Raw genomic sequence first — 19317 nt, 5'->3', positions numbered from 1 at the left:
CTTCTGCAACATTAAAGTGCTAACTTATTTGTACTGTGGAAGTAACTATTTTTCAGTGAGATGCGGATTAGGTTTCGCATAATTCACTGCTGGCCCCAGAACAGCAGGTAGTGTCATTAATGTGTTACTTTATAGGCAGCACTGCAAAGGTCAGCATTGTGATGTATTGGCATTAATGCTTAGCAAATGCCATATCCCAATTGCAATCATCCTGTCAATTAAACAGCATGCAGGTAATTTTCTGCCTGGTACAAATTCAGACAGCACTCTCTACTAATTACGATGGCTGTGCTGGAAGATGTAATTGGAAAATTGGCCAACATCCATACGAAATTCAGTACAAAACTGTTTTTTCCTCTATGCACATTGGGTGTTTGACAGCCTTTTTTTATGGGTTCTTTTGGGCTTCTTTGCTTTGTGGCTGCCTGTAAGGAGACAAATCTCATCTTTGTATAATGTTTACATACTTTAATAATAAATGCACTTTGAAAAAAGGAAAAGAAACGCTGCATTGTGATGTTGTACTTGTACAGCAATCCTACCACCCAGGATATGTTCCTTCTCGCTGGGACCCCTCACCACCTAGGACATGTTCTCCTCTCAATGGGACCCACCACTACCCTGGACATGTTCTCCTCTCACTGGGACCCACCACTACCCTGGACATGTTCCCTTCTCACTGGGACGCCTCATCACCCAGGTCATGTTTTCTTCTCGCTGGGACCCCGCATCACCCAGGACAAGCTCCCTTCTCACTGCTGCCATCAGGAAGAAGGTGCAGGAGCCTCAGGACTCACACCACCAGTTTCAGGATCAGTCATTACCTCTCAACCATCAAGCTCTTGAAACAAAGGGGAAAACTTCACCTGACCATTATTGAAATATTCCCACAATCACTGGACTTACTTTAAAGAAGTCAAGTCAAGTCACTTTTATTGTCATTTCGACCATAACTGCTGGTACAGTGCATAGTAAAAATGAGACAACGTTTTTCAGGACCATGGTGTTACATGACACAGTACAAAAAACTAGACTGAACTACGTAATAAAAAAAACAGAGAAAGCTACACTAAACTACAGACCTACATAGGACTGCATAAAGTGCAGGCATTTACAATAAATAATAAACAGGACATTAGGGCAAGGTGTCAGTCCAGGCTTCGGGTATTGAGGAGTCTGATAGTTTGGGGGAAGAAACTGTTACATAGTCTGGTTGTGAGAGACCGAATGCTTTGGAGCCTTTTCCCAGACGGCAGGAAGGAGAAGAGATTGTATGAGGGGTGCATGGGGTCCTTCATAATGCTGTTTCCTTTGTGGATGCAGCGTGTAGTGTAAATGTCCGCGATGGCGGGAAGAGAGACCCCGATGATCTTCTCAGCTGACCTCACTATCCGCTGCAGTGTCTTGCGATCCGAGATGGTGCAATTTCTGAACCAGACAGTGATGCAGCTGCTCAGGGTGCTCTCAATACAATCCCTGTAGAATGTGATGAGGATGGGGGGTGGAAGATGGACTTTCCTCAGCCTTCGCAAAAAGTAGAGATGCTGCTGAGCTTTCTTTGCTATGGAGCTGGTGTTGAGGGACCAGGAGAGATTCTCCATCAGGTGAACACCAAGAAATTTGGTGCTCTTTACGATCTCTACCTAGGAGCCGTCGATGTTCTGCAGGGAGTGGTTGCTCCGTGCCCTCCTGAAGTCAACAACCATCTCTTTTGTTTTGTTCACATTAAGAGACAGGTTGTTAGCTCTGCACCAGTCCATTAGCCGCTGCACCTCCTCTCAGTAAGCTGACTCGTCGTTCTTGCTGATGAGACCCACCACAGTCGTGTCATCAGCGAACATCAGCAAACTCGTTATCTCATGTATTCGATACTTCTTGCTTATTTATTTATTAATTCTTTCTTTCTCTTTTTATTTGCACAACTTGGCGTGTTTTGCACAATGGTTGAACAAAAGCCAAATGGTTTTTCACTGATTCCATTACTGTTACAATTCTATTATGCATTTATTGAGAATGCCAGCAAGAAAATGAATCAACACACACAAAATGCTGGTGGAACGCAGCAGGCCAGGCAGCATCTATAGGAAGAAGTACAGTCGACGTTTCAGGCCGAGACCCTTCATCAGGACTCAAATGAATCTCAGGGTTGTATACAGTGACAAACATGTACTTTGAACTTTGAATTTTTTTATTCAGATTCTGTGGGACACTGGTGCGGAATACAAGCATACTGTGCTCATCACTGCCTCTTTTACTGCTGCCAGCTCCAAATTTTCCACTGCTTTGCCACTCACTGGCCCACAGTATTTCCGATAATGAGGAAGAATGAGGTGGTCAAACAAAACAGAAAATGGGGGAATAAAGATTATCTAAGAAGATATTTGCACATAATAAGGGATGCAAGGGGAAGGTATTGAGGCTGACACATGGTTAATGATGTGAAAGGACACGGCTTGATTGGGAGAGATGAGTTACAACATAGTTATCAGGAAGAAATGGAGAAAGGGATAACAGAAAAATGAATGAGAAATGAAAGAAAGTGGAGGAATATAATCAACTGCAAATGGTACGTTAGGCAATTACAGTCATTCTGTAAGGTTTGGAAATGACAGTGGCAAGGACAGGTGAGCACCACTAGATTGATAGCACAGAGCAAAGGTAAATTGAATGTGACAAGGAAAACAAATTATGTCCAAAATACAAAGCCTTAACAGGCATCCAGACTGAATGATAGTCATTGCTGAAAGGATCGTGCAACCTAATAAAGCCTTTGATATCTGCTCTCACCCTATGTCTGCCATTCATTCCCTCCCCAGTGCTCCTCCATCCATTAACCTGCAAGCCTCGCTCCACAGGAGCTATCAAGGAAACGAAAAACAGACATATTCATCTATTTTTTAATAACCTACAATTCTATAATATGTGAGCTATTTAAGTGAAGCATCAATGAATGTTATGCATTCATGTCAAAGTTTAATCAAAGTGTAAGTTAAATTGATACATTTACAATTAAATACAAATACATAGATTCTTTAAGCACGACACCCAAATGCACTTGATGTACAAACTAGCGTTGCAGAGAACATACTATAAAGTATTAAATATTGAATCCACAGACTCAGTGAAGTCAGAAACAAACTGTATCCTTCATATATATTTGTACCTACCTTAGAGCCTGACAACATTCCACTGAGCATTTTGGTCCCTTTTCCAATTCCAACCACTATAGTCAAATAATAAAGGAAAACAGTAAATATTGACATGCAAAGACTGAAAGAAAAGAAGCTAAATCTGAAATGGAAACTGGAATGGCTAGAAGTGTGGTGTGGCATGCTGATCTGGAAAAAGATCCTGGGACCACAATGGATGATTATCTGCCCAAGGCTCAAGTGCAGTTACCAGAAAGCATAAGTATGAATCAAAGGGAGTTGTGTTGTTGGTGTCTAACTCACCAACTGGCCCTCATCTGGATTACAGTGTGCAATTCAGGATTCAATTATGGAAAAAAAAAGATTGAGAAGCAGCAGGCAATGCAGATGACCCATTTTCAAAAATTCATTGTGGTGTTGCAATACAGAAAAATGTGATGAGGATAATCCTGGAAGAGAGGTGACCCCTGCATTCTGGCCTTTTGGGTAATGGAAGGTCACCATTTCAGAATTCACAAATCACTACCCAAAAAAATTCGCTCTGAAGAGAATTTGTGAAAAAAATAAACACCTTTTTTCAGCTCACATTTTTTGAAGCACACAGATGATATGGTTTCACATGAACAAACAACATGGTGTTGCCTACCATTTTCTAGGAGCACAATGCTACCCCCGTCTCCCCATTACATGAGTTCACCTTTAAGGAACTCTCAGCCACAAGAAGGGCCCCTGAACTAACTTTTCAGCAATTGAAAGAATTACAAACATTTTATAGGTCATCGTGTAAATAGAGTTGTTTAGAAGCAGAAAGTAAGTCAAATCAAGAACGACTGAAGACCAAGTATTTTTATCCAAATATAATGTAACTTCACTTAATCTAGTGATCTGGTTCACCAGCTCTTCAGTAAGAACATGACTGATTGTGGACACACACACAAACCAAATGTTTCTGAAGAGTTCTTTGCTCATTTATCCAACCAGATCTACATAAATTTTAAATCTGCAGAATGCGTCATGCAGAGGCTTCAAAAAGGTAAAGGGAGTTAGTAAGCCAGCACTACAACAGGTTGGTCTTATTAAGAGGTGGATCCTACCACACTCATGAATACTGTTTGCTATTAAAGCCTGAATAAAGATCAAGCAAACAAGCAAATATTGACAGCAAAAAGTTCATTGTAATGCACCTGATACATACATTAGCATTTTAAAAAATAGCACAAGGATAAGACTGCGCGTAGCAATGGCGCCTTAAACAAAAGTCTATCAAAACAGCTAAAAATGATCACTTTTCCTTCATTGTTATGTACATTAGTCACCTCTTACCAAGTACTCCTGATGCTGCGCTATCAAGGGTTCCTCCATGACCCATTTTCAGAACTTGTTTCTTTCTTTTCTTTGGATGTTGTTTAATGCCAGCTTCTGTTTAATGCAGAACAATTAAAATATCAGATTGCATATCTCCATACAGCACTTTGAAGATTTATTAAATTATGACTCACAAATGCCATGAATAGTTTTAACAACTTTGTAGGAGGTGGTCGTTTGCGCAGCTGGTGCATATCACAAGTCCTGGTTATGCAACCACTGATGGCAGGAACACAATCTCTGAAGAGTATTGATAATGGCTGGGGTCACCATCTCGTAAAGAGACTACACAGAGGGAGGCAATGGCAAACCACTTCCGTGGAAAAATTTGTCCAAGACCAGGATCACCTACATCATAAGATACGGCACATAACAACTGAAGAAATAAATTGAATTTTTAAGAAAATGCCCACATTGGAAATCACTCAGCTTACCGTGCAGTGTTTCCAGCATTCTGTTTTTATTTCAACAATTTTGTAGTTTGTTCAAACCAATTTTTTTGAAATAGTTGAATAAAAAATGTTTTGCTTTCTGATGCAAGTGTTATTCTACAGTTTATGTCTTCTGAAAAGACCTTATATAGAAATGAGACTTTTAATTATTACATTAATGAACAGCTCTTTTTTAATCATTACTTACACAGCTTTAAAACATACGCATCTGAAAAGGAGAGATTCAAGGAAGGAAGGCATGTCACATCCTAACACTGAAATCTCAAAGGCAACTGTCACCTTGATCTGAAATCAGTAACAATCTGAGGGCAGGGTCTTCTAATTATGATGTGGTGATGGCCTCTCATTCTCCACATCTTCCAGTTTCTGTGACACAATGGCAGTACTAAATACCAAAAAAGCAGTTAACTGCAAATGCATCACACTCAAATTTGCTCACATCTTCCTGACATCCACATAAGGCACATCCCAGAATTCTTTTCAACCTCTTTTAGGTCAATCAATGAATGAAATAAGTAGCTCTCCTATCAGCTAACAGATTGCTGAAAATTCTAAGGGCTTCACTTTCACTACCTTAACAATTCAAGTGTCAATCACCTTGCGAAGGTCATCATGACATTTGCTCTAAATTATCTTTTCCAGTCAAACTTTCTCTCCCTCATTCCAGGAGTCTAGATTTCATGCCAATTAATGTCTATTGTAATGTTCACAGACATTGCCTCAGCCACATCAATTCAATCAGAGCCACGAATTGTCCAACTTCACACCAAAAACATAATTCACATTAGAAATTGGTTAGGTATAAATATTTACCTTGTCTTCAGGAATCTAAAGCATTGCATTGATTTCAGGTTTCTTTTGTGTTTATACATCATTACGCTAGTAGAATACTTAGCAAATAAGAAAGGAACATGCAATTACATACCCTTTTGTTCTGTTCCAAGAAATTTCACACTCAATTAAATACTTCTGAATTGATGTAACACTGGGAAGTGAAGTAGCCAAATTATATTTAGCAAGCTTGCAGAAGTAATATAAATAAAATTATATGTAATTTTCTGTCATATTCTTTGAAAATATATGCCCCACCACTCCTCTTCCAAGATTCTGGTTAATTAGACCATTGGGTAATCAGATCAGAACAAAACCAAATCAAGAAAAATGCCGGGATTCCCTTCATTTATTTTGGATATTCTGCCACCTAATTGGGACAGGAGACTGTCGCTACTGAGTTTCTAACTATCACCAGTCCTGCACACTTATGTGGCTGTTAGATACCTCACTATGCTTAGAGCAAACAGTTTTTAAATAGCTTCACTTGTGTGTGCTAATGTTCAAAAAGCAGTGATTTTTGTCACTGATAGTTGGTGCAAAATAAGCAGGTAAGACAATTCAGAAATGCTTTGCTCACTATAGTTTCAAAATTTCAGGCTTGGTGATACCAGAATCGGCCAAAAGTGAAAATGAAACGATTTCACTACATCAGCAAGTTAGGTACTATAAAGAATTTGAAGGTATCTACAATTTGAATGTTATAATGAAAATTAAGATTTGGGGGATGCAATCATCAAAAGTATTGTATAAAGGCAGTCCACCATCTGAACTGGGTGTCTGCACTGATTTTGTTCATTTACAGTCAATCGGAAGAACACGGCAGTGAACACTGAATGAATTCCTCTGTCGATAACTATCAGGAACTAATACACTGTTTTCTAATACTATAGTAGCATTGGCAGTGCTCTAATTTGCCCCGTATTTCATTTAAATACATAATTTGTTACTTGGTTAAATGGTTGTTTGTATTTTTATACCCTTTTAACTATTCCCATTAAACTTCAGCTAATTGGGACAGCCGCTTAATTGGGCCAAAATGCATTGGTCCTGATGTGTCCCAAATAACTGGAATCCACTGTATTCAGTTCATAAAAGATGTTTTATGAAGCAAAAAATAAAGTGCTGGAAGAGCTCAGTGGGACGAAGAGCAAAGGGGTCAACGTTGGGATTGAGATCCTACGAGAACTGAGTGTGTATAGGGAAGTTAGCCAACAGACTCACTTTCAAGGGCTCTTTCCAACTCAGCTTCTCAGTATTGTGTGTATTTGTGCAGCTTGCATTCTTGTGTTCATTGGTTGCTTCTCAGTTTTATGTATAGTTTTTTGTAAAACTCTATTGCATTTCCTTTTTCCTGTAAAAGCCCGCAAGGAAAGTAAACTCAAGACAACAAATGTGTACTTTTATAATATATCAGCTGTAAATTCTGAACTTTGAATCATTAAAGGTAACACTTGCTACTGAAGGTGAGGTAGATGAGTGGGAATAGAGGGGGAAAATGCTCTGTAACATGGTTTTTCTACATAGCAAAACTGCTTCATCTGCACACGTGCCAAGAAATGTGACATGAAAAGATAATTTAGTGTTTATTTATTTTCTTTCCTCTCCCCCACACATTATTTTCAGTCTCAAATGTTTTATTTATTTTATTTTAGAGGTGCAGCGTGGAGCTGGCCCATCTGGCCCAGCAAATCTTGATTTCACCCTGGCCTAATCACAGGATAACTTACAAGTTGGTACTTGACCTACCAACCAGTACGTTTTTAGCCGGTGGCAGGGAACTGAAGCATCCAGGGAGGATGTACAGACTCCTTACAGACGACTCCCCGAGCTGTAATAGCGTCACACTGACTGCTATGCTACCGTGGCCTAACAGGAAGATTGTACAAACATTTTTTTCAAGAGAATGCTGGAATGGAACTCCCACATCGTCTGTAAGAAAGTTTGTATCTATCTGTGTTTCTTCTCCCCTAGATCAACTTTCCTATCCCACCACAACCTGGCTCAATCTAGCCTTCTATTATGTTTCTACCTATCATTGGCAGCCTCTGTCCCTACACCCCCACCTCACTCCATGTCCATTATTTGCACCACCCCACCATACCATATCCTTATCGGCCTCCAGCTGTCACCTACCAGCCTGTCTCATCTCTCCTTCTCACTTCTACATACTGATCATTTTCCCTTTAAACTCTCAAGGCTGATTTATACTTGTGTGTACGTGCTACGCCGCAGCCTACGCCATAGCCCTGATTTTCACTTCTGCGTCGCTCTACGCCGTAGCGAGCATGTGTTGGTGTGTGCCAAAACGCTAGTTGGCGGTGGGGTTTCTATGCCACTGTGTTGAGTTTCTTCGTGAGAGACATGGATGAGGAAATGCATTTCAAACATTTTTGCATGTCAGCAGGTAGATTTGACAATTTGGTTCATCTGTTTCGCATCGGTGTACAGACATGGCGGAGAAGCAGCAACCGGAAATGCAATGTTACCAAGCGGACTAATCACAGATGTTGTAGTCTGCGTCGCCGCAACGTGAGTAACTTTTCTGGAGAGGTGCATGTCACCCTATGGTGTAGGGTATGCGTTACCTATGGCGTAGATGCAACGCACAAGTATAAATTAGCCTTCAGTCCTGATGCAGGGTCTCAAAATTGAGCCATTCCTCTACCTAGACAGATGCCACAATGACCCGCTGAATTCCTCCAGTAATTTATTTTATGTCCTAGTTTCCCACTAACCTGAAATATATTGCGCTTAAATGAAATAAATTGCAATATTCCTGCCGAATGGTCTTGACCCCAAACATCAACTGGACTTTTTTCCATAGATGGCGCCTGGCCTGCTGAGTTCCTCCAGTATTTTGTGTGTGTTGCTTGGATTTCCAGCATCTGCAGATTTTCTCTTGTTTGCAATATTATTTATCCATTTACATCTTCACTATCAATAATTACTAAAACAATCAAACTCAGTATTTGAACAACTGAAACCAAAATGTAGATGTTGTTCTGTTACTTGATAAACATTAGCTCACTAATCAAACTGAGGTCATTCTGGTTTGCACAAATCACTGTCACATTACGCAGTGGATTTCCACAGGTCTTTACCAGTTTAGAAATTAATTTGAATAACGATTTTTAAAAAATCAATTCCCTTTCATGGGGGCACGATGCAGTATCTTCCACAATATATTTAATAAAGCAAACTCCTTATAATGAAGAGTAACACATGCATTGGGTGGGTCCTCTCTATCAAAGGAGGTATATGGCACTTCTTCCCTCCTGCAGGTCACCCTTGGGCAAGGTGTGGCACCTGCTTAGCAACCCCCTCCCCCCCACCCCGTGCCCCGATCTCCAATCAGGGTCACTTGAAGCCACAGCAGCAGTTGGTGGATGGTCATATGAACGGCTGATGCATATTACAAGTCCTAGTTATGCAACCACTGACAGTATTGATAATGGCTGGTGTCACTACTCTTGTAAAGACTCTCCCCAGAAGGTAATGGCAAACCACTTCTGCAGAAACATTTGCCAAGAATAATCATGGTCAAAGACCGTATCGCCTACGTCATATGGCACAGCACATAGTGAACTAACAAACTCATCCCATTAAGAGGAGCTAAAATATTAAAACATGAGCCAGACAATTCCTAAATTTGTTAAAGAAATAATCGTAAACTCAATCTGTTTCTCTGACAAAGAACCTTCAACCTGAAACGTTATCTCAGTTCTTCTCTCCACAGATGCTGCCCGACCTATTGAGTCTTTTGCAGCACTTTCTGTTTCCATCAATGCAAGATATTCTGCAGATGCTGGAAATCTTGACCAACCCACACAAAATTCTGAAAGAACTCGGCAACATCAATGGAGTGGATTTTCAGGATCTCGGCCCGAAATATTCATTCACCTCCACAGATGCTGCCTGACTTGCTGAGTTCCAGCAGTACTTTCTGTTTTCCCTTCATGTTGTGCAGCATCTGTAGCCGCTCTACACTGCCGATCACTTGAGGTCGGGGCAACACTGACATTATTGGTCAGAATTGGTTGGCAGACAGGAAGCAAAGAGTGGGAGTAAACAGGACCTTTTCAGAATGGCAGGCAGTGACTAGTGGGGTACCGCAAGGCTCAGTGCTGGGACCCAGTTGTTTACAATATATATTAATGATTTAGACGAGGGAATTAAATGCAGCATCTCCAAGTTTGCGGATGACACGAAGCTGGGCGGCGGTGTTAGCTGTGAGGAGGATGCTAAGAGGATGCAGGGCGACTTGGATAGGTTAGGTGAGTGGGCAAATTCATGGCAGATACAATTTAATGTGGATAAATGTGAGGTTATCTACTTTGGTTGCAAGAACAGGAAAACAGATTATTAACTGTTTTGAACGGTGGCCGATTAGGAAAAGGGGAGATGCAACGAGACCTGGGTGTCATTGTACACCAGTCATTGAAGGTGGGCATGCAGGTACAGCAGGCGGTGAAAAAGGCAAATGGTATGTTGGCATTTATAGCAAAAGGATTTGAGTACAGGAGCAGGGAGGTTCTACTGCAGTTGTACAAGGCCTTGGTGAGACCGCACCTAGAATATTGTGTGCAGTTTTGGTCCCCTAATCTGAGGAAAGACATTCTTGCCATAGAGGGAGTACAGAGAAGGTTCACCAGATTGATTCCTGGGATGGCAGGACTTTCATATCAAGAAAGACTGGATCGACTAGGCTTATACTCACTGGAATTTAGAAGATTGAGGGGGGATCTTATTGAAACGTATAAAATTCTAAAGGGATTGGACAGGCTAGATGCAGGAAGATTGTTTCCGATGTTGGGGAAGTCCAGAAGGAGGGGACACAGTTTAAGGATAAAGGGGAAGCCTTTTAGGACCGAGATGAGAGAAAAACTTCTTCACACAGAGAGTGGTGAATCTGTGGAATTCTCTGCCACAGGAAACAGTTGAGGCCGGTTCATTGGCTACATTGAAGAGGAAGTTAGACATGGCCCTTGTGGCTAAAGGGATCAGGGGGTATGGAGAGAAAGCAGGTACAGGGTTCTGAGTTGGATGATCAGCCATGATCATACTGAATGGCAGTGCAGGCTCGAAGGGCCGAATGTCCTACTCCTGCACCTATTTTCTATGTTAGATGCACGTTAGGTGATGACAAATTACAACTGTACGTCTATCAAGAACTTCATTGAAACGAGTATACCTTCCAAAAGCTTAGACTTCAGGAGATTCAGCACGTCTGCTGAAGTAGGGCCTTTCTTTTTGTGAATTGCAAAGAGTCCGTTGAGACCCTGCAGCTTCTCGACCAGTCCGATCTGCGCTGCGCTCCCCGCCATGTTGCCCGGACTCCGCCCACAGGACCTCCCATGGTCATGATGTCATCAACGAGACCAGGCCCCATTGCCTTCTGGATCTTGTAGTCCAATGTAGGAGACCGGGTTCGCATGGGATTTGGAGAGGGATCATGTCCCCGTGCTCTGCAGTTTAAAATTCAAATTCAGTGGTAAATTAAGTATTTAAAGACAATTGTCAGAAATCTGAAATAAAGGCACAAAAATTGCTGAAAAGCTCGCAGAGCTGGCAGCAACTTTCAGCTCTGGGAATCGTCGTCAGTGAGAAGGGATAATATGTCAAAGCACTTAACTATTAAAGGCAAATATTTCCACAGTGTGAAGAGCAAATTTACAGGAAGATTTGGCATGTAAAAATACCAGGGCAGTATTCACAGGGGATTTCAATTATCCTCATATTAACTGACCAGGAAATTCCTAAAATACAATGATGAGAGTAATTCTAATCTGTAAATACCAAGCTCATCAAGAAGAGGGATAAGCTTAAGAATTGTTTTAGGAAATGATGATGAGCAGGTGGAATTAGAACATTTTTGTCATTGTTATTATAATTTGAAGTTCAAAATACATTGAAGGATGTATACTATTTACAACTTTGAGATGCATCTCCTTACAAAACAAAGAAATACAATACCCAAAAAAGAAGAACGTCAAACACCCAATAGGCAGAAAAAAACGAATCGTGCACACAAATGTAAGCAAGTAACGTTCAGAACTGAAGTTCACTAAAGTGAATCCACAGCCACAAAACCGGTTATCATTACAGGAGCTCGTTAGTTGCAGGCCGCAGTCTCATTTCTGCGCAGAGATGAGTAAACCTTGCAGAGCAGCAAGTTAAACTGACCCGACTTTCTTCTCTGGCCCCTGCGCTTAAATTGTTCAAACTTCGGGTCATTCCTCGTTCACGGACCCAGGTCCCGCTGCTTCAGTGAGCTCTCGGGCCCAGGCCCACCACCTCAATTCGGCCTGACACTGAGATAGATTTACCATAATGATGAAAAAGTACAAACATTAAATAGGACACGAACTTCTACATCTAAGATGAGGAGGTTATTACGAAACTGAAAAGTGATTTAACAGGAGGGAACTTAAACAACTTCTTGAAGGTAAAGCATTCAAGAGACAATGGAAGCAGGAGAAAGAGCAGATCGACAGAACCTTGAAGCCTGCCTGCCAGTCAGTATGGATGCACAGAGTAACACAGCACGGAAAAGTCCTTCAGCTGAGCTCATCAATGCTGATCAAGATGTCCATTTGCCCACATTTCCCCATCCCCCTAAACATTTCCCATCCATGTACCTGTGCAAGTGTCTTTTAAATATGACCTTGGCTGGTCAAGTTCAAGTACGATTTTAATTGTCATTCAACCATACACATATATACAGCTCAATGAAACATTGCTCTTCTGAAGCCAAGGAGCAAAACACAGTGCATTTATTCACCCAGACCTCATATAGTTACAATAGAACATACAGATACAAAGTCCCCAAATGACATAGCCTGAAGACTGATGGTGCATGCGATGCTGTCCTGGAGCCATGTTTCTGCAAGGATAAGCATGCAGCAGTTCCTTATCTCATGCTGGATCAGCTGCAGACAAGAGCAATCCAGGTTGTCATCCAAGGAGCGAACACCGGAGAGCAACATCGATGGGAGAGCCAGCCTGCTGGGACTAGTCGCCAACCCAGCACAGAGTCCAACGAGCTCGTCACACCTTTGTTCTCTCCGACATTGCCTCCAGTGCCTCCTCCACAGGTGGCTGTAACAGGCAACGTTGTGGCATGAGTTCCTGGTCTGTTCAACAACCGAGGCCATGCAGTTCCCCACTGAACCAGACCCGCAGTATTTTGTATTACTGATGTCCAACAGGGTTTTGTGATCACCAGAAAATGTTTAAGACAAGCATTTGCACCTTTTTTGCACACGGAGAGGCCGCTACAACCATGCACACATCCGCCCTACCGGAAGCTCTGTGCTTGTCTCAATTTCTCAACAGTGTCAGTTCCAAATAATTCTCAATTCCTTAATATTTCAAATATTTATCTATCTCCACCATAGCTATATCCAATGATCTGGCCTCCCCCTGAAGAACAGAAAATTTCAGAACCGACTACCCTCTGAGAAGAAATATCTGAGCATTTCAGTTTTAAGTGTCTGGTCCATTATTTTACAGCTATGTCCCCTTGTTCAGGGCCCTTACGCTTGCAAAAAACATCTCAATATCTGGGCTGTGAAACCCCCTTGGGGTTCTTATGTTTGAATAAGGTCATTTTTTGTTTGGCTAAACTCCAAGGAATCATAATAGAACCAACTGGTGTGGTCTTTCATTGATTCTTTCATGGTTATTATCCCATTATGGATTTATTGAGAATGCCCGCAAGAAAATGAACCTCAGGGTTGGTCATAAATTTACTTTGAACTTTTGAACTTTGAATACAGGACAAACCAACTAATCTTTCTTGATTGAAGACTCCTCTCATCCCATGAATTAGTCTGGCGAATCTCTTATGGACTGCATCCATTGCTACTTTATCATCTTTAGGTAAGGGAATCAAAATAATGCACGATATTCCAGGTGTGGCCTCACCGACACGTTGAAGAATGAACCAGGAACTCTCTATTCTAAAACTCCAATTTCTTTGCAATAAGGTCAACATACCATTTTCCTTCTGATTACTTTTTGGAACTCCTTGCTAACTTTTTATGATTATACCCTCATCAGGTTCACACCACCAGCTTCAGAGAAAGTCATATCCCCTCAATCATCAGGCTCTTGAAGCAAAGGGAATAACTTTACTTGCCCCATCACTAAACTATTCCCATAACCTACTGACTTCATTTCAAGAACTCTTCATATCATGTTCTCATATTATTTATTTCTTATTTTGTATTTGCACAGTTTGGTGTATTTTGCACACTGATTGAACAAAAGACAAATGGTCTTTCATTGATTCTATTATGGTTATTATTATATCATGGAGATATTTAGTATGCCCACAAGAAAATAAATCTCGGGGTTATGTACTTTGATAATAAATTTACTTTGCTTTGAACTTTAAATTTAATACACAGTACATCTAGATTTTTCTGAACTTCACTCTATTTAGAATTCACATGTTGCTATATTTTACTAAATTGTGAGACCTTAGACCTCCCGCACAATAAACTCCATTTGCCAGATGTTTACCAAATCAGTTATTTCATCAATATTCTTTTGTGAAATCACGGTATCCTCAGTACAAGATGTCCTTCCACCTATTTTCATATCACCCATTATCCAACTAAAGACATCCCTCCAACCTGATAAAGACCAATTTATTCCCACTGTCTGCTTTATCCATAAGACCATCAGACCATAAGACACAGGAGCAGAATTCTCCATTTTGCCCATTGAGTCTGCTGTGCTAATCATGGCTAATTTATTATCCCCCTCAACCCTGTTCTCCTGCCTTCTCCCTGTAACCTTCGTCAACCTGACCAATCAATAACCTATTAACCTCCACTTTAAAAGACGACCTCCACAGATCACCACACCATGGCTAAAGAAATTGTGCTTCCTCTCTATTTTAAATGGATATCCCTCTACTCTAAAGCTGTGCCCTTTTGTCTTCATCTCCCCCAATATAGAAAGCTGCCTTTTCACATCCACTCCATGTAGGCCTTTTGTGATTCCACCCCTCCCCCATTCTTCTAAACTCCAGCAAGTACAGGCCAGAGCCATTAAACACTCATCATATGACAATCATTTCTCACTCCATGTTAATGCACGTTCTCCAATTTGTTGGGCTATAATTTATTCACAGCCTCACATGTTTCATTCTGTCAAATGTCCTTTGTGAGTATAATTGTGGTGACCATGGTGATCATTTTTAATGCTCTTTGCAGTAGGACTGGTGACAGAGAATTCTAGGACTTTAGAATTTTGCTAAAGTTTAAGTTCAAGTTTATTGTCATTCAACTCTACACATGTAAACCGCCAAGTGAAGCAACTTTCCTGTGGACCAAGGTACACAGCACAGTACATATAACCCACACATATAACACAAAGTAATCTTACAAAAATATATTAATAAATAATAAGGTGCATATACTTTACAAGTTAAAAAGTTAAAAGTATAACACTACTGGTTCTTTGTGGAGTTCAGTAGTCTTACAGCCTGGGGGAAGAAGCTATTTTCCATCCTATCAGTTCTTGTCCTAACAGCATGGTACGTCCTGCCTGGTGGTGGGGGGTGGAGGGGGTCAAAGAGATTGTTGAATGGGTAGGAGGGATCATGGACAATGCTAAGGATCCAGTGTATACGGCATTCCTGATAAATATCTTTAATGGGTGGAAGAGGAACTCTCAGCAGTCCTCACAATTCTTTGGAGAGAGTTGCAGTCAGATGCCTTTCAACTCCCGTACCAGATGGCGATACAGCTGGTCAGGACACTCTTGATGGTGCTCCTGTAAAAATTGATTGGAATGAGAGAAATTAATAAATCAAGTAAGTTAACTCAACTTTGATAGTGAACAAGTTACTGCAATTAATTCTGAAGGACAACATAACTCTTGAACTAGACAGAAACTGATTTATTAAGGTCATTGTAGATTCAGCATGAGAAAGCTGCACATGATTCATGATTGAATTTTTTCAAAGAGATCATAAAATTAATATGGTGATGCATTTGATTCAATGTACTTGGATTTTAGCCTGGGATTTGATTAAGTCTTACTGGGCTGGCATAAAAACCAAAGCCAATTGGGCCAACATCATGAAGGATCTTACACAGCTTGCTTATGGACTGTTCATTCCACTCCCATTGGGGAAGAGGGTATGTAGTGTCCAAGTCAAGGACAACTAGACTCAAAAACAGTCCCTTCCCCCAAGATGTCCAGCTAATCAAAACTTCCACCCATTAACTCATCCCACCAACATTACATACACATCATCTTATGTACTTACGATCCCACTATGTATATAACAGTTATTTGTACATGATGTTTTATAGGATTACTTTTATACTTATTGTGGGGTTTTTTGTTTTATTGTGTTCTTTATAATTATTGTGTTTTTTATGCTGTATCAGATCCAGAGTAGTAATCGCTTTATTCTCCTTTACATTTGTGTATTGAAGAATGACAATAAACATAGAAAATCTTCAGCTCATTAGAGGCCCTTCAGCCCACTAAACTGTGTTGACTATGTAACTACTCTAGAGACTGCCTAGAATTTCGCTAGCGCATAGCCCTCTATTCTTCTAATCTCCTCTCTAAAAGTTGCATAAAAGACCCTATTGTATCTACCTCCACCACCTTCGCTAACAGTGCGTTCCATGCACTCACGACTCTCTGTGAAAAACTTACCTCTGACATCCCCCTTGTACCTGTTTCTAAGCACCTTAAAATTATGCCCATTCATGTTAGCCATTTCAGCCCTGGGAAAAATCCTTTGGCTATCCACACAATCAATGCCTCTCACCATTTTGTACACTTCTATCAGATTGTCTCTCATCCTCCATCACTCCAAGGAGAAAAGGCCAAGTTCATTCAACCTATTCTCATAAGGCATGCTCTCCAATCCAGGCAACATCCTTGCAAATCTCCTCTGCACTCTCTCTATAGCATCCACATCCTTCCTGTAATGAGGTGACCAGAACTGAACACAGTACTCCAAGTGGAGTCTAACTCTAAGGTCTTCTATAGCTGTAATATTACCTCACGGCTCTTGAACTCATTCCCATGGTTGATGAATGCCAACACACCATATGGCTTCTTAACAACACTGTCAACCTACACACTAGCTTGAGTGTCCTATGAACATGGACCACAAGATCTCACTGATCCTCCACACTGCCAAGAATCTTACTATTAATATTATATTCTGTCTTCAAGTTTGACCAACTGAAATTAACCACTTTACACTTATCTGGATTGAACTCCATCTGCCACTTCTCAGCCCAATTCTGCATCCTATCGATGTCCCGCTGTAACCTCTGACAACCCTCCAGACTATCCACAACACCTCCAACTATCTCAGATTTTGAAAGAATGAAAAACAAGACCTAAAATTGACTCAGTGGAAGAGTTGTTGAGAGGTGTTTCTGCAGTTAAATAGCCCTATTCTCTTGTTTTGAGTGATATCCACTTGGATTTTTGGCTTAAATATAGGGGATATGATAAAGCTGTTGGAAGATTCTACAAAAATTAGATGTGTTTTTGACTATAAGGATGAAAAATAGAACATAAAACATAGAACTGTGCAGCAAAATACAGGACCTTGAGCCCATGATGTTCTGCCAACCTTTTAACCTCCTCTAACATCAATCTAATGCTTTCCTCCTGCATAGCCCTCCACTTTTCTTTCATCCATTTGGCTATCCAAGAGTCTCTTAAATGTCCCAAATGTATCTGCCTCCACATACCCCCTACGCTTTTCTCCAATCACCTTAAAACTATTCCCTCTCGTATTAGCCATTTCTGCCCTGGCAAGAAGTCTCTGACTGTCCATTCTCTTGTACGCTTCTATCAAGTCTATTGTTATCCTCCTTCAGTCTGAAGAGAAAAACTAATTTGGTCCACCTTTTCTCATTAGTCATGCTTTCTTTTCCAGGTAGCATCCAGCTAAATTTAGTTTATGTCCTCTCTAATGTTTCCACATCTTTCCATAAGATATAGGAGCAGAATTAGGTCATTTGACTCATCCAGTCTGCTCTGCTATTTCATCATAGCTGATCCAATTTTCCTTTCAGCCCCAGTCTCCTGCCTTCTCCCCGTATTCCTTCATGCCCTGACCAATCAAGAATGTATCAACCTCTGCCTTAAATGCACTGTACATAAAGACTTGGCCTCCACATAAAGACTTTGTCTGCCTGTGACAAAGAATTCCACAGATTCAGCACTCTCTGGATAAAGAAATTCCTCCTAATCTCCATTTTGTAAGGGCACCCCTGTATTCTGAGGCTGTGTCCTCTGGTCTTAGACTCCCCCACTATGGGAAATATCCTCTCCAAATCCACTACCAAGGCTTTTCACCATTCAATAGGTTTCAATTAGGTCACCCCTCATTCTTCTGAATCAGATTCAGATTCAGTTTATTGTCATTTAGAAACCACAAATGCAATGCAGTTAAAAAATGAGACAATGTTCCTCCAGAATGATATCGCAAAAGCACATGACAAAACAGACTACACCAGAAAATCCACATAACATTTGGCAATCCGCAATCCAGAGTCCGGAGAGGCTGCTGCGTATTAATATCGCGCTACCATCTTAGCGCGTTCCCGGGAAAGGAGCTCCAAACCCACCAGACAAAACAAGACTACCCAGACACACCAAGTCAAGAGACCAACTCTACCACCCAACAAACCAAACACTAAAGCTACAAGACCTGCACAAAACCACATAGTTACAACAGTGCAAACAATAGCATAATTGATAAAAAAAAACAGACCATGGGCACAGTAAAAATAGTGCAAAGATGTTAAAAGACTATAAGTTCGAAAGGAACCACCACACAGTTTCCACAAGTCCTCAGGGTCCCGATAGACTTGTCATCCAATGCAGGCGGCAGAAGGGAATACCCCCGCTATGGACTTCCACGGCGCTGCCCGACTCAGCCTCGCAGACGCAGCACACAATGAAAGCTCCGTCGAACCCAACCTCGCAGACACAGCACACACTGAGAGCGCCCCGACCGCAGCGGACTCCGAGTCCGTCGAACCTCCGAGCCTCCGACCATCCCCTCCGGCACAGCTTCTGCGAGCACCATCCTCTGCCGAGCGTATTAAGACGCCCTCGCCAACGGCCACCGGCAATGCGACCCCGAGGACTGGGGGCCTGTTCTTCCCAGCAGAGACCCGGACCTCACAGCAGCAGCAACGAAGAGGGCCTTCCTGGAGATTTCCAGATGTTCCTCCGTGCTCCCACGTCCGTTTTTCATCAGATTAGGATTGCGCACGGCACCCCGCTTAACAAATAACATATCAGCTCCGGAGTGGCTGCTGCAAGCTGCGTCGTGCTGCCATCTTTTGGATCATTTTTGGATCTTTTGGATCTAGTGAGTACAGGCCCAGAGCCATCAAACGCTCTTCATATAACAAGCCATTCAATCCTGGAATCATTTTCATGAACCTCCTTTGAACCCTCTCCAGTTTCAGCACATCTTTTCCAAGATAAGAGGCACAGATTCTTCCTAT

At 41.4% G+C, this 19317-nt stretch overlaps 1 protein-coding gene across 1 annotated transcript in view; it reads right to left on the bottom strand.

Annotated features, from left to right (window-relative positions):
• trub1 (TruB pseudouridine (psi) synthase family member 1) overlaps positions 1–11139 on the bottom strand; it is a 49317-nt gene extending 38178 nt beyond the window's left edge. The window contains exons 1-3 of the mRNA XM_073027831.1: positions 10992–11139; positions 4473–4568; positions 3168–3223 (exon numbers count right to left, since the gene is read on the bottom strand). Of these exons, the coding sequence (XP_072883932.1) occupies positions 3168–3223; positions 4473–4568; positions 10992–11124 (285 nt within the window). The 5' untranslated portion in view covers positions 11125–11139. The remainder of the gene's footprint in view (positions 1–3167; positions 3224–4472; positions 4569–10991) is intronic.
• Between the last annotated feature and the right edge of the window lie 8178 nt (positions 11140–19317).

This window comes from Hemitrygon akajei, chromosome 23, assembly GCF_048418815.1.
Source record: "Hemitrygon akajei chromosome 23, sHemAka1.3, whole genome shotgun sequence".
Lineage (NCBI taxonomy): Eukaryota > Metazoa > Chordata > Chondrichthyes > Myliobatiformes > Dasyatidae > Hemitrygon > Hemitrygon akajei.
The sequence above is the reverse complement of the archived record's forward strand: the minus strand, read 5'-3'. Positions and strand labels throughout refer to the sequence as shown.